At 45.0% G+C, this 15,535-nt stretch overlaps 1 protein-coding gene across 1 annotated transcript in view; it reads right to left on the bottom strand.

Annotated features, from left to right (window-relative positions):
* CFAP92 (cilia and flagella associated protein 92 (putative)) overlaps positions 1 to 13,361 on the bottom strand; it is a 55,652-nt gene extending 42,291 nt beyond the window's left edge. Inside the window, exons 1-4 of the mRNA XM_066252665.1 lie at positions 13,112 to 13,361; positions 9,739 to 9,926; positions 8,933 to 9,137; positions 4,439 to 4,570 (exon numbers count right to left, since the gene is read on the bottom strand). Coding sequence (XP_066108762.1) covers positions 4,439 to 4,570; positions 8,933 to 9,137; positions 9,739 to 9,926; positions 13,112 to 13,361 — 775 coding nt within the window. The remainder of the gene's footprint in view (positions 1 to 4,438; positions 4,571 to 8,932; positions 9,138 to 9,738; positions 9,927 to 13,111) is intronic.
* Positions 13,362 to 15,535: the final 2,174 nt, after the last annotated feature.

The raw sequence follows: 15,535 nt of genomic DNA, 5'->3' as shown, positions 1-15,535 counted from the left end.
CAACTGTTTTACTAAGTAAAATATTATACATATATAAAGTAAAAGGATAAGTTAGAGATCTTAGGCTGTGATGTTTATAATGGATGTAACTGACAATGTATGATTACCCAGAAGATATAAAGAAAAATAAGGCTTATTAATGATAAGAAAAATTTGAAACCCAACAGAAAAATAAGCAAAGATATAAGAATAAGCAAATCATAGAAGAGTGTGATCAAATAAGCACGTGAGATGCTCTCAGCCCCACTAGGAATCAGTAATTGAACCTCTGATTGTGTCAAGGATGGGAGATGATGTGGAGAAGCAGGCATTCTCAGGATTGCTGTCAGGAGGGCAGAAGGTACAACGCAGAGAGTACTCTGCTCTGGCCAATGGTGCAGTGGATGGAGTACTGTCCAGGAGCACTAAGGTTGCCAGCTCAAGCCTGGGGGCATCATCTTGACCATGAGGTCACCGGCTCAAGCTCTGGTCAGGGTGAATATGAGAAGCAGTTAATGGTGCATAACTATCGATACATAGAACAATGAACTAATGCTTCTTTCTCTCTCTTTCCCTGCCCCCTCCAAAGAAAGAATAAAATGAGGACCCTTTTCACATTTTGTAATGTGAGCCCCAGGCAGAAGGTCTGGTATGTGGTGAGGATTCAGTAAAAAGCTTTGTTAATAATAAATGAATACTGTATTTCCCCATGTATAAGATGCACCTTAATTTTGGGGCCCAAAATTTGCAAAAAAATATATTACATAGAGTTATTAAACTCAAGTTTCATTCATCAGAAAATTCATACAACTCCTCATCAGAAGCGAATTAAGTTTGATTGAGGCCCCGGGTTCAGAAGAAAATATTGGGCCCTTAAAAAAAAAAAGTGAGACAAGGAAAATAAAAATACATGTTAACCATATATTTTTTTTTTTTTTTTTTTTTTTGCATTTTTCTGAAGCTGGAAACAGGGAGAGACAGTCAGACAGACTCCCGCATGCGCCCGACCGGGATCCACCCGGCACGCCCACCAGGGGGCGATGCTCTGCCCACCAGGGGGCGATGCTCTGCCCATCCTGGGCGTCGCCATGTTGCGACCAGAGCCACTCTAGCGCCTGGGGCAGAGGCCACAGAGCCATCCTCAGCGCCCGGGCCATCTTTGCTCCAATGGAGCCTTGGCTGCGGGAGGGGAAGAGAGAGACAGAGAGGAAGGTGCGGCGGAGGGGTGGAGAAGCAAATGGGCGCTTCTCCTATGTGCCCTGGCCGGGAATCGAACCCGGGTCCTCCACACGCTAGGCCGACGCTCTACCGCTGAGCCAACCGGCCAGGGCAACCATATTTTTAAATAAATAAAAAATACTATGTACTATTAATGTTAAAATTGCACATATGGAACTAAACTTGGTGTCATTAGAAAAAAGTGTAAAGTTGGGATTTTGTGGGACCTTTCAGAAGTCGGGGTCCAGGGTGCATGCCTTGTGCGCCTGCCGTTAAATCCGCTTCTGCTCCTCATCACTGTCAGAACTCCCAGGTGTTAGCTTGTCCTCATCTGTGTCTGAGGATGAATCACCATCTTCATGTATGGCTTCATCCTCAGTTCCATCTATGGCATTTGAAATGCCACACTTCTTAAATGACTCGACAACAATCTCAATCTTGATATTATCCCAGGATCTTTTCACCCAGGTACAAATTTCTTCTATAGTTGCTTTCTTCATTCTTTCTGCTGGTGTCAAATTATCCCCAGAAGACTTCATTCATTGGTTCTATTCATCTCTCATGGCAGCTTTGAAGGGTTAATGCTGACATCAAGTGGTTGGAGCTGGGATGTCAAACCTCCAGGTATGACAGCAAGTTTTGTTTTTTGCTCTGCAGCAATCTTCTTTGTGTTTTTTGTTATGTGTGCCATGAACCAATCAAGCACTGATAGGGCAGGTTTGCATTAAGAGCCCACCTGGTCTCCTCCTTCTTCAAACTTTCTCAAACCAGATTTTCATCCCATCCTGATCCATCCAACCCTTGTCGTGAATGTAGACAATCACTCCTTGAGGAATGTCTTGTTTTGGCATTGTTTTGCATTTGAAAATCAGCATAGAAGCCAGCTTAGTTCTGTTGGCACAACAAACTAGAACAAATGTATAATGGCTCTTTTCATGTCCACTTGTCTTCACAGTTACAGTTTTCACCCCCTTCTTATCAACAGTTCTGTTACTTGAGACTTCACATTGAAGGGGGACTTCATCCATATTTGCAATCTGTCCCAACTCAAACTGATGTGTCTTCCGACATTGAATGACAAAACAATGAAATTCAAGGACCCTCTGCTCATAGCTTTCAGGCATCTTTCAGGCAAGTCTGGTGCACGTACACATGCTTAGTCCATTCCATTTCATGAACCTGAAACACCAATTGTGCCCTCCCCTTTGAAATCAGTAACTTCTTTTTCATCAGCAATTCTTCTTGCCTCATGCTGAACCATCTTTGCGGACACAGGAATTCCAATTGCCCTTTGCTCTTCAATCCACATCTTCAATTCCCTCTCTAAACTAGGCCATTCTGCTGACTTGCCTCTCGTGGCCTTCTTCGGCCGTGGCGTTTTCAGTAGGGTTTTTTCTTCCCACAGCCAGTCTCAGACTGATTTCTCAGTAGGAGAAGGACCAAACTTATGTTCAACAGCATGATTTCCATTCACTTTTGCAAACTGGATCACTTTTAACTTGAATTCAGCACTGTACAAAAATCTTTTCTACCCGGGTTCGATTCCCGGCCAGGGCACACAGGAGAAGCGCCCATTTGCTTCTCCACCCCTCCGCCGCGCTTTCCTCTCTGTCTCTCTCTTCCCCTCCCGCAGCCAAGGCTCCATTGGAGCAGGGATGGCCCGGGCGCTGGGGATGGCTCTGTGGCCTCTGCCCCAGGCGCTAGAGTGGCTCTGGTCGCAACATGGCGACGCCCAGGATGGGCAGAGCATCGCCCCCTGGTGGGCAGAGCTTCGCCCCTGGTGGGCGTGCCGGGTGGATCCCGGTCGGGCGCATGCGGGAGTCTGTCTGACTGTCTCTCCCCGTTTCCAGCTTCAGAAAAATGAAAAAAAAAAAAAAATCTTTTCTGAGCCATTTCTGGGCAGAACATGGCAAAATGTAAACTACTAACTATAATATGCCAGTAACAAGTGTGAAACAATGAGCGCAAAGACAACAAGCGTGAAAAAGCGGGAAATACAAGTAACCCCTCCCCCCTACAACCACTGTATAAGACACACTCAGTTTTTAGACTGCAAATTTTTCGAAAAAGGTGTGACTTATACATGGGGAAATATGGTAAGTGATTGAATATCCAGAGTAATTATAATTATTTGGACAAATGGAAGCAAGAACAGGCCTCTGGCCCTTTATATAATACCCCACTAAGACTGAAAAAGGAAAACCACCTATTATCTATTCAACTGTCCCCTTTGCACTCTTCACATTAGAGAATACTAAAAACACTTCCAGGTTTTTAAGTTCCCACCTATACAGAATAATTAAGTATATTATAGTATTACCAGCAGATGAAATATTATTTAGTCACCACAAATAAAGTTTATAAAAAGTTTTGAAGAAAATTGGAAAATGCATGTAATGATGGATTAATCTCAGAATACAAAATTATGTCTCCAGGATAACCTCATCTACATAAAAAAATCTTAGGAGAAAAAAAAGGAATTTGCCATAATATGATAAACCAAAATATTACAATGCTTGTTCCTGGTGATAAAATTATAGACTATTTCCCTAGTTTGTTTTATACTTTTTTTACATTCACTGAATTTTCCAAAAAACACATATAGAACTTCTATAATTAGAAGGTGGGTTTTTTTTTATAAGCTACAAAATAGACACAAATTAAATAAAGGAAAAGAATAAACCACACAGAGTGACTTGGGCAGAGAGCGGCGCATGCTTTGGCAGGTGAGTCCACACCTGCAGAGGTGGCTGGGAGACAGAGGGACAGCAGTGCACACCCATGACACCAGAACCATCAATTACTATAAGGTGGGTGGATATTGCAGGATGGTCACGTGGGGAACTCAGACCCAGGAACTTTGGCTAGGACCGCCCACAACCAAGAGCGCCAAAAGAGGCTTCACAGGAACCCTTTGGAAAAGAGCGACCGTCTGCCAGCCAGTGAGATTTCACCATGTCATATTAGCTCGACCACCCTAGAGACCCTTTAAATATCTCCCACGCGATTTAATCCTTGCGATTTCCCTGGCCTCCATCTGACCTCCATCTTTCCTCGGGGCCAGGGGACCTGGCTGGGTGGGATGCGGGCTCTGTATTCAATAAAGCCTTTTGTTATTCCACACTTCGTGGCTCCGGCCCCTTCCTTCCTTCTTGGCGGGGAAAAATACCTTACAATTAATTACCTCCTTTCCCGGCCATAGTTTCTGCTCAGCTTGTCCACAAAGGTCATCTCTACTCACCATGAAAAGACTTTAACTCTTCTCCTTCTTTTTCTGGATTTTCTGGGCCATAGTCCTGGTTCCAGTCTTCTCTGAGGTGAATGCTTTGTTCAGACAATTTTCTCTGATTTAAAACCAAATGTCTCACTTCCTCTGTAACACAGGGGAAAAAAAAGAATCATCAATTCAATCAACCAGCAACACTTACTGGATGCCTACTGCATGACAAGCACTCTCCTGGTGCTGGAGATGGAGCAATGGAGCAGAGAGGCCAGGCTGCTGACATGCTGTGCTTGTTGCCTCGGGAGCTGCTCCTAAATACTGGACCAGGAGACTCCAACCACAGCTGGCAGTGGCTTCTTCCAAATCAGACCATCAGGTACCTGATACATGTTACTCCATTGGACCATCACACTTCACTTTAAGGAAAGCATCTCCACTTCCTCATTTCATGGATGAGGAATCTGACCCTTACATCACTTTCACGTGGTCAGAGAGCTTGCCTTAGCCAAGCCAGGACCACACCCAGAGCTTTTTGTTCCCAGCTGTGGAGATGACCCCCTCATGTGTGTCTTTCACTTCTGCCCGTGGGGGGCTTTGCAGGCACAGAACATCAAGGAGCCAGTGTGGGATAATTAATGGGCAGAGGAAGTGGGTGAAGGAGTAGAGATAACGGAAGCTATCAGAAAGACGTGGGGGGAGCGTAGAGGTAAAATTTAGCTCGATTAAATAATAAATAAGAACTTTGGAGAAAAGAGGAGGCTAAGAGCCCCCTATTTATGACCAAAGCCTGAAGGGAAGCCCTACAATGAGGAAGAGCCTAGTGTATTCAGGGACCAGGGGAAGAACAGGTATGAAGCATGAGAAAGGGGCTGTGGGAGCAAATACTAAGATGCAGTTGAGGTTAGATTCCGGAGTCAGATTTGGTCTCCGCTAAGGCACTGGGCAGCCATGAGAAGCTTCGGGGCAATGAAGTGCCAGGCTCCAGGCTGATATAGAAAGGTCATGGAACAAGAGAGAAGAGAAGAGATAGGGAAAAAGTAGGATGCACAAAGAGGAGACAGCTGAGGGCAATAGAGCTTTAAGAACCACACATAGACAAGGATACCATCTAGGTGTTGGTGGAGTGGGTAGACATAGCAGGACTCACCTATGACTCGGGGAGCTTCAAGAATGATGCTGTTTTTATCCAATACTGAGAAACCAAGAGACTGAGCAGATTTTATAGAGGAGAACTGTTCATTCTTGACTGGGATTCTCCATTCAACACCAGCTGGCAGAAAGCTAACGAATTCTGGCATGTGACCTACAGTGCATCCAGGTAAATTTCCTTTCTCCTTTGTAATAAACCTCTACGGTATTTCTGCACACCCCAATAAGAAGAGTTTCTTTTCTTTTTTTATTTAGAAATTAAATTTAATGGGGTTACATTGGTCCATAAGGACATATAGGTTTCAGGTAAACCTCTCTATAGCATTTGAACTGTTGACTGCATTGTGTGTCCATCACCCAAAGTGAAATCATTTTCTGTCACTCCATATAACTGTCCCTCTTTACTCCCCTCCCGTCACCCTCTTCCCTGGTAATAACCACTTCACTTTTATCTATGTCCATGGGTCTTAGTTTTTTTGTTTGTTTGTTTGTTTGTTTTATTTTATTTTACTTTATTTTTTTATTCATTTTAGAGAGGAAAGGGAGAGACAGAGGAGAGACAGAAGGGGAGGAGGAGCTGGAAGCATCAACTCCCATATGTGCCTTGACCAAGCAAGCCCAGGGTTTCGAACCGGTGACCTCAGCATTTCCAGGTCAATGCTTTATCCACTGTGCCACCACAGGTCAAGCCATGGGTCTTAGTTTTATATCTCACCTATGTGTGAAATCATAGAGTTCTTAGCTTTTTCTGATTTACTTATTTCACTTAGCAACTAGTTTCACTTAGTATAAGAGTTTCAAAAAGAAAGTTTTTATATTAAAAAAGGGAGGACTTAAGCCAATGTGTACAATAGATTTTTTTTGTTAAAATTTTGTACCCACATGTAAAATAGCAGAGAAATGTTAGCAATGGCTATCTCTGGTCAGGCATCCTGTGATTTTAATTTTTTTCTTCTTTTAGCTAGCCTATTCATAAATTATTTTACAGAGTGAACACACAGTGATTTTTCCAATACAAAAAAATCATTTAACTTAAGATGCAGGTGACACTAAACTTGGGACAAGGTTCAAGGAAGGGCAGGTAATCTCATTTCAAGAACACTAAGCAAAAAGCCATGGGCCCTTCCTCAAGGGCCTTCAACACCCTTCCTCTCTCATTTTTTGGCCAGCTAATTCCATTTACCCTCTCAAATATTGGTTCCCATGGTCCCCTCTCCTGGAAGCCTTCCTGATACACACGCCCAGCACCCTTGCTCCAATGTGAGCCCTCTGCAGGACAGATGTTTACCAGAAAGTCTGGCTCAGCACCTCTGGGACTGGCCCTGGGATCTGCATTTAGGCAGCACTCCAAGTACACCTAATGCAAGTGATTTAGAGCCCACACTTTGAAGACAGTCTTTTTTCTGGCACAAGTGAGAAAAGTCACCTTGAATTAGACAGGCACAGATAAACAGGAAAGTAGAAAGATGAGAAGTGTTAATTCGTTGCGGCACCTTAGTTGTTCATTGATTGCTTTCTCATATGTGCCTTGACTGGGGGTCTCCAGCTGAGGCAGTGACCCCTTGCTCAAGCCAGTGACTTTGGCCTCAAGCCAGAGCAATGGGGTCATTGTCTATGATCCCGTGCTCGAGCTGGATGAGCCTGCGCTCAAGCCGGCGACCCTGGGGTTTCAAACCTGGGTCTTCAACATCCCAGGCTGACACTCTATCCACTGCGCCTCCACCTGGTCAGGCTGAAGAAAATTTTTGATTCTTACAACTGGGAGGCTACTTCTGGCAGCTAGAGAGGAATGCTGCCAAACATCTTGCAGTGCACAAGATAGCCCTGCAACAGGAAATGATCAGAAGCCTGACCTGTGGTGATGCAGTGGATAAAGCATCAACTTGGAATGCTGCGGTTGCTGGTTTGAAACCGTGGGCTTGCCTGGTCAAGGCACATATTGGAGTTGATGCTTCCTGCTCCTCCCACCTCACTAAAAAAAAAAAAAAAAAGACAGAAACAATCAGACCCAAAATGCCAACAGTGCCAAGAATAAGTAACCCTGGGTATAAATGAAAGATGAAAAGGTGGAAGCCCTTAGCACCCAGTGTCAGAAAGGCTCCTGAAGAGGCCAGGTTGGAATCCCAGAGAAAGAACTGACTTTCCAGTTATAAAAAACTGGATTCTGATTGTGGCACTGCCATTTACTTCAAGGATGCTTACTATAAGATAAGAATCATTGCACTTATCAGCAAGCAATAATATTATACTCCATATCTTCTCAGTTGCACACTGCTTTTACCTTTTAACATCTCCAAAAATGGGGATGCATCTCTGCAATTAATGCCATGGTATAGTTTAATTGATAGCATTTTATTACTGTTTTTAAATTCTCTATAGACAATGCACACTCTCCTTTTTTTTCTTTTTTGCTTGTGTCTGGGGGGACCATGCCCACTGCCCTGCCTTCGGGCCTCTGACCAGAAGAAATAGGTACACGTCCAAGGTCAACTGCTAGTTCAGGATGGAGAAAGGATTCAATTCAGATGCCTGACTTCAAAGCCCAGAGTCTTTAAATTCCACCCAACACTCTTTTTCAAGGTGAGTAAAAATGGAGACTTTCTGGGATTGATATGATATTGACACAAGTAAGAGTCTAGAGCAGTGGTGGTCAACCTGGTCCCTACTGCCCACTAGGGGGCGTTCCAGTTTCATGGTGGGTGGTAGCGGAGCAACCAAAGTATAAATAAAAAGATAGATTTAACTATAGTAAGTTGTTTTATAAAGATTTATTCTGCCAAACTTAGCGAAAATCCGACATAAAGTACTTGGTATGTAATTATTATCATATGCTTTAACTTGCTGTAACTCTGCTTTATAAATTTTATAAAGTAAAGTTACTTCCCTACTTTATAAATCACCATTACTGTGGAACCGGTGGGTGGTTAGAAAATTTTACTACTAACAGAGATACAAAAGTGGGCAGTAGGTATAAAAAGGTTGACTACCCCTGGTCAAGAGGGTCTATGGGAACGTGCTAACATGGTGTCTCAGCGTGGTGGACTTGGTATCCTCTAGTTTTTCTCAGCGAGCACACAAAACTCATCCAGGGAGACAGACTTGGGGTAGGTGCGCATGTTAATACCGCTCAGGGACAAGAAGTCCCAAAAGGTGACAGAGGTGGAGGTGGTGGCTAATGTGTATGCACACAGACCTCAGGTGGCCCTTCTAAGCTCCAAGGCATCCTGGATGCATGCCGATTCAGAAACCAGTGAGAGCCCAGGAACACGCGATCAAGGGGACGCTGGCTTTTCTCCTGTTTCCAGTGAGAAGCCACCACCACCCCTAGAAACATTTCAGATAAAACAGGAATACTCGATTTACCCAGAGATCCTTTATCTTCCGCGTACGTAGCAGTCTTGAATCGGTAATACTTGACTTTTTTCGAAACCTTGTCTGTAGTGTCCCAGAGCCTCAAGGTTATTTTGTAAAAATTTATTTTCTTTAGCAATTCCTTTGTCACGTTGATGTTAAAACTTTGGGACCATGACACCCAGACTTTGTCCTCTTCCTGCCATGGCCTCACAGTCTGTGTAAAAAAGATACCAATGTGCTTTCATTGTGGGGAGCCAGGAGGCTCAGCAGTCCAGGGGTGCCTGCTGCTGCCAGCCTCCCCCTTTTGGCAGTGAAGCTGGGTCCTGGCCGCCACCCCTCTGACCAACTCCCTTAGGGAAATGGGTGTCATGAACTGGGCCCTGTCATACTTCTGGGTTCCTTGGAAAAAATGAAGTTAAAGCAATCACCTGCAAATAATGTCTTTTCCAGGGATTCTAATCCCTGACTGAGTTGGGCCACAGGCAGGGGTGTGTGTGTGTGTGTGTGTGTGTGTGCAGGCATGTGAGTGTGCACACATATGCACTCACATGCACACCAGGAAAGGAATCGCAAGAGCTATAAAAACATTTGAAACACCAAAGAAATTATTAGGCAAAATATCTAAATACAAAGTCATTTAATTGGCATTATCTGGTCAGTACAGATTCTCATTCGGTTAGGTCTGGGGTGGGTCCCAAGCTGCTAGATTTCTAACTAGTTCTGGGGGAAGCTGTGCACTTTGTGTAGTGTTAGGCTGTATGTTGTATGTGGGGCTACGCATGCGCACACACAGACACACACCCCTGAACACTTACCTTTATTCCTGAATCCAGGAACACTTTGACCACGGTTGGAAACACCACCATGTCAACTTTTTTAGGCTCTTCATCATCCGGCAGAAGGAAATACTCAACGTGGTAGAAGCGGTGACTCTTTGCAGGTTTGTCTGTTTTATGATGTTTCCTATATTTTTCAATCAAATTTGGATATTTTCCTTTATGACCTAGAAGATACAGATTTAATGAGTCTTGTTTTTACCTCGCATTGAAAGCAGATCCATTCCCCCTCTCCCCTCCAGTTCCCAGACGCTGTGGGGGGCTACAGGTGCCACCCTGCTTGCCTGGCTTGGGGGATAAGATGCAGGCTCAGCCCTCCCAGCCCTCCCGGAGATGAGGAGGCTGCTTTGGACTCGGACTGAGCACACAGGCACAGAATTCCCGTGCCTCAGAGAGTGATTGCCTCCTTGGATTTTGTCACCTTAGGCACTTTGCCTGCCTCACCCTCGTCTCAGCAGTAAGAAGCACATAAAAGAGAAATCACAGTCCAATATGATTTGTGTAGTATCAGCAGCATGAGTGAAGTTCTGAAGAACAGAGGAAGAAGCAGGGGTAAACGCTGCCAGGGGCAGCTCAGCAGAATCTTCCACAAGAAAAGAGGGTAGTCATTCCAGGTAGAGGGCAAAGCCCAGCAGGGCCTCTGGGCAAAGCTGCCCAGTGTGGGGTGGACAGGGAGAAAGGATGCAGAAAGTGAGGATGGGCTTCAGCTAGAGACAAAGGCCTCCACGGCTGCCCTTGACCTCAGACTGAACTCTCCAGGCTGGGGCTTTGCACCCCACAGGAAGATGTTTCAGGAGCTACGTAACTGTTTAATCCAAATTTTGTTCTATAAAAATGTGACTACTATATTTAAAGCTATAGTTTTAAAATGTCAAGTTTTTAACCCCCAGGAGACTGCTTCTGTATGAATTTCGTGCCACCAGTAGAGTTAGCTTTCAGGCAGAGCTTGGAATAAAGTTTTGCTAGCCAGTCCGTGGGAGGCATTAGACTGTCCTAGGAAGGTACAGCTCATCAGAAAGCTTACTGCATGTCACAAGTCCAGGTTCTGATTCAACCCAAGATGGGCCAGCAAGTGGACATAGGAGAAAAAACTGTTACAACCCCTTTGGTGGGCAATTTGACAATATCTACAAAAAGTGTAAATGCTGACAGTAAGTTCTTCAATATCATTGATAAGTTCCAGGCTTTAAATGAAACCAATTTTAGATAGGCTAATGGACAGAAACAGAAGTTTTTAGGCATCTCATCAATGTTATAATACAATAGAACGACACTGATCAAAACAGCATTATTCAAGGACCTGCTCTACCTTACACCCAGCAATTCCAGTGCTTGAAATTCAGGCTACAGAAGTGCCCACAGACCTGAACAGAAATGTGTATACAAGCCGGCTGATTTAGGATTGTAACAGAAAAAATTTGGAAAACAAATGTCCACCAATAAAGGGTGGGATAAATTAGAGACATACTACATAGGTGTTTCAAATAAAACATCAGCAAAGTAAAAAAACTCTAAGACATTTATGACATTGTTAAATATTTTAGAAGCAAGTTTTAGAATAGAATGTGTAGGATCTCATTTCTCTTACAAAATTTGTATAAATAACATTTATAAACAAATCCATAAATACTCAGATATTGAAGGGAAAAACACTGTACTTAAAATTTTATATCCAGCCAAAGCCATGTTCTTGAAAGGTATTGGCATGATAAAAAAAAAGACTGTGTAAAAAAATAAATAAACAAACAAAACAGAAACAAACTCCTTGACACAGAGAACAAATTGATGGTCACCAGAGGGGAGGGGTTGAAGGGACGGATGAAAATGGTACAAGGAATTAAGAAATACAAATTGCCAGTTATAAGAATAGTCATGGGGTTGTAAAGCACAAGAAATATAGTCAATAACATTGTAATAACCATATATGGTGTCAGATGGGTGCTAGACTTATTTTATACAGCATGTAAATGTCTGATCACTATGCTTTATGCTTGAAATTAATGTAGTATTGTTTGTCAATTGTAATTGGAAAATAAACAAATAAAAAGACTCTCAGACATACAAGTCCTCGTCAACTTTTGCTGCATAGAGCTCTGTTTTGTAAAGGCCTTTGGGAGAAGACCCAAAATAAAACAAACAAGTCTAGGAGATGCAGCAAGAGACATGAGGGTTAGGTGATCAAGTGAGCACTGGTTTCCTTTCAGTTGGCATTTTCCAGATGTCTCTTTCTGGGATCTTTTGCTTGATATCAATAGACCCAAGATAAAAAGCATCATTAAGACAAAAAGTTCAATTCACCAAGAAGACTGATCTGATCAATTCCAAACATGGTATACACCTAAACAGTCTTCAAAATATCTGAAGCCACAGCTGACAGATACAAGGAGAAGCTAAAATTAATCATCATAATGGGGGCGATAGTTTAAGTAGGCATAAAAGGTATACAAAAGTGGACTACTTTCTTCTGCCCCTAATCTTGGAATTCAATCGTGTGATTTGCTTTAGCCAATAAAATGTTAGCAGGTGGGAAGTGCGAATAGGCTTGAGTGCTTGAGTGACAGGTTTGCTTCTGCCGTGTCTCTGCCTTTCCCTAATGTGAATGTGTCTGGATTGGCCCACATGTCTAGGAGGAGGAGGAGGATAGGCTTGTAAAGCAGAGCAGAATCCCTGCAGGGAGCTCAGGTGGTGTCAGCTGACCTGCTCATCCCAGGGACAAGAGATCATTCTTTGAAGCCAGTGAATTGGGGGGCTTGGTTGGGTTTGCGACATAGTGTTGTTGCAGTAACAACTAATCGATATACCTTTACAATACACTTGGGGGTCTGTATTTTTTTTAAGATTTTATTTATTCATTTTAGAGAGGAGGAAGAAAGGGGGTAGAGCAGGAAGCATCAACTCCCATATGTGTTTTGACCAGCAAGCCTAGGGTTTTGAACCGGTGACCTCAGAGTTCTAGGTCGGCCCTTTATCCACTGTGCCACCACAGGTCAGGTGGAGGGGGTCTGTATTTTAAAATAAGGAAAATAGGTGATGCACTATTAGTACCATAAGAATCAAGGCCTTAATCTCTCTGTCATTTCTTCATCTGTAAAAAGCAGAAATAACACCACCTATTTCTTAGGAGCATTGAGAGAATTAAATATGGGAAGGTCACGTAACAGCTTATTGGCCTGGCTCACAGTGGGCCCCCTAAAATTGTTGTTTCTTTCTTGACCTTTGCTCCTGGAATCCACGACTCTGTTTGGGAAAGCTGATGGAGGGAGCATATGTGTCCCTGAACTCCTGGGAGAAAGTCATTAGTCTACCCACCTCCTTTTTGCAGAGAGTGCTGGAACTCCACTCTAGCACTTACCCACAGTCACCGGGAAGGCCAGGGAGACGATGAATTTGCAGGGGACAACCTGGGGCACGTCGGAGCTGAAAGTGCTGGCAGGCCCATCTGAAGACATGATACTGCTGCTCTGGTGGGCCTGGGCCCTGCCCTGCAGGTACTCTTCTTCCATATCATACTCACTCAAAGACTGGCAAAAGCTGCCCATGGAGGGCATGGGCCCCGTGGTAGCCCTGTCCTCATCCTCCCAGTCCCAGCCATGCAGTGACATGCAGCAGAGCACCCCACCTCGCCCAGCACTCCTGGCTGGAAGAAAAGAAAGGCACGTTTGTCACCACTCTGCTCCCAGAAAGTGAGCCCGGCTTCTTTCAGGAGCAAGCATCATTCTCCCTCTTCCCTTCCCTTGTCTTTTTCTGAGTTGAATGGCCAAGGCCCCAGATACTGCCTGGCACACAGTATGTACTCAATAAAGTTAGGCAACGAGTGGATGAACCACAGAGAATGGTCTTGCCAGTCATTCTGATAATGAGCAACCCCAGTTTCTCCAACTGGAGTATCTGCCCGCCCCCCCTCCCCCCCGTCCTCCGCCCCAGCTGCAATAATTTGGCACTTCTGGAATGCTACATCAGGGTGTGCAGTTCCCCAGAAACCACAAGCGGTGGGAGCAGAACACTGGTGCCCCCACTAGGGAGGCTGGGTGAGTGGCAAACCGGGCTAAGGGACAGCAAGTGTAAATGCCAATCGCCTGGAGAGGTCAAGGACAGGACAGGGAGAACCCCAAAGCAAGGCACAAATGGGCACTGAGTGCTAGGCTCAAGACCTGGCTAAAGCGGAACCTGGCAGAAGCTCAGGAATGGATGACGTGCAGGGGAGTAGGGGGTGGGAAACACGGTCCCCTCAAGGTGCCATGGTACCTGAGAGGGGATGCAATGAACAGGAACCTTCTAGGGCCGAGGCGTCAGTCAGGTCGCACAGCCACTGCGCAGCCGCCTGGGGTCAACTGTGTTTGACAGTTGCTAGGAGACGGAATGGATACGCAGGGGGGGGGGGGTTAGGGGGACTGGGGGCGGGGCGGACTTCCATGGGGACAAGACTTCCTGGCTCAGCCACTAGTTTCACACCAGGTGTACAGACAACATCTGGCGAATAAGCATATTCAAATTCAGGAATCCATTGGTTCAGTCATTCATCCGCTCATTTATTCAATCTTTAAAAAACTACTGCTCTGAATGTGAGTAGCTATAACACTCCCAACTCTTACAGTATGGGATAAAGGCAAGGGACAGTGGACTCTGCAAACTCAGACCACCAGCCGTCCCAGATCTCTCTCACACAGACTGCTTACGACGCTGATGTCTTTTTAAGCTTTCACGAAAATTCTATGATTGTGAGCCCAACCCAGAGATGAAGAAACCCGGGCTTAGAGAGGTGCAGGGATTTGCCTGAGGTCACAAAGGCAGTGTGTGGCAGCCCTGGATTGAAATCCAAACTATCTGACTCCAAAGCCTGGGTTCAGCTGTAACCCCCCCCCACACCCACACCCACACCCTCGCGGCGAGAGCCCTGGCTGCTGCTCCCTGTGTAGAAAGCCAAAGAAGACTGAAGGGGATGGGTAGAGGGGCCCACTGCAGAGGTGACTGGAAGGCAGGGTCGGAGGCAGGCTTCATGAAGGAGGAGACAAAAGCCAAACTTTGGGGATTGCTGGGCAGTAAAAGCAGCCCCCCCCCCCCACGACCTCGGTACATGGTCGAGGAAGACAGGAAGGGGACTAAGGCTGTGGACAATAGGGAGTCATATTAAGTTTTCTGATCAGAGAGAGAGTGGCACGGCTCAGCAATAGTTTGTTCAAGAGAATGAGAGTTGACGTTCCACACACTTAACTGTTGGGAAATTTAGGCTTGGAGCTGATATATAACCAACCCATGGTCAAAAAGCAAAACTGTGGCAGAGCTGTAGCTGGAACCCAGGTCTCCTGCCTTTCATTATCTGCCTCCTTAGATCACCCTCAGGGTCTGGAAGCAGCCCCTTCCAGAATACTGCCCACTGCTTGGGCTCTCCAATATTCCTCAGGTTCAATCAATCTAAAAACAAAACAAAATAAAAACAAAAGCCCTGCGCCTTAAACTCTCATTACTGAATGCCATAGTGTAGGTACCACCAGCAGCCTGGAGATTACCAATTACAAATGGGGAGGTATAAAGAGATGCACAGAGGCTTGTAGGAAAAAAAAGGCTACTAGATTACAGCAGCTCCCAAAGACCCTACTAACAAGGGCAAGTCGGTGACACCTTGACAGACAGCGGGCCTCTTGATATTCAGGCCCCCTGCTGGCCTGAGGCTAGTTTCCCTCCAAAGGGTCCTTGGTCACATTATCATCCAAGGCAGCAACCAATCTCTCCAGCATCTCCTGCTGGGACAGCCCTGAGTTTAAGATTGAGAGGTCAT

The sequence above is a fragment of the Saccopteryx bilineata genome, chromosome 1 (genome assembly GCF_036850765.1).
Source record: "Saccopteryx bilineata isolate mSacBil1 chromosome 1, mSacBil1_pri_phased_curated, whole genome shotgun sequence".
NCBI classification, from domain to species: domain Eukaryota; kingdom Metazoa; phylum Chordata; class Mammalia; order Chiroptera; family Emballonuridae; genus Saccopteryx; species Saccopteryx bilineata.
The sequence above is the reverse complement of the archived record's forward strand: the minus strand, read 5'-3'. Positions and strand labels throughout refer to the sequence as shown.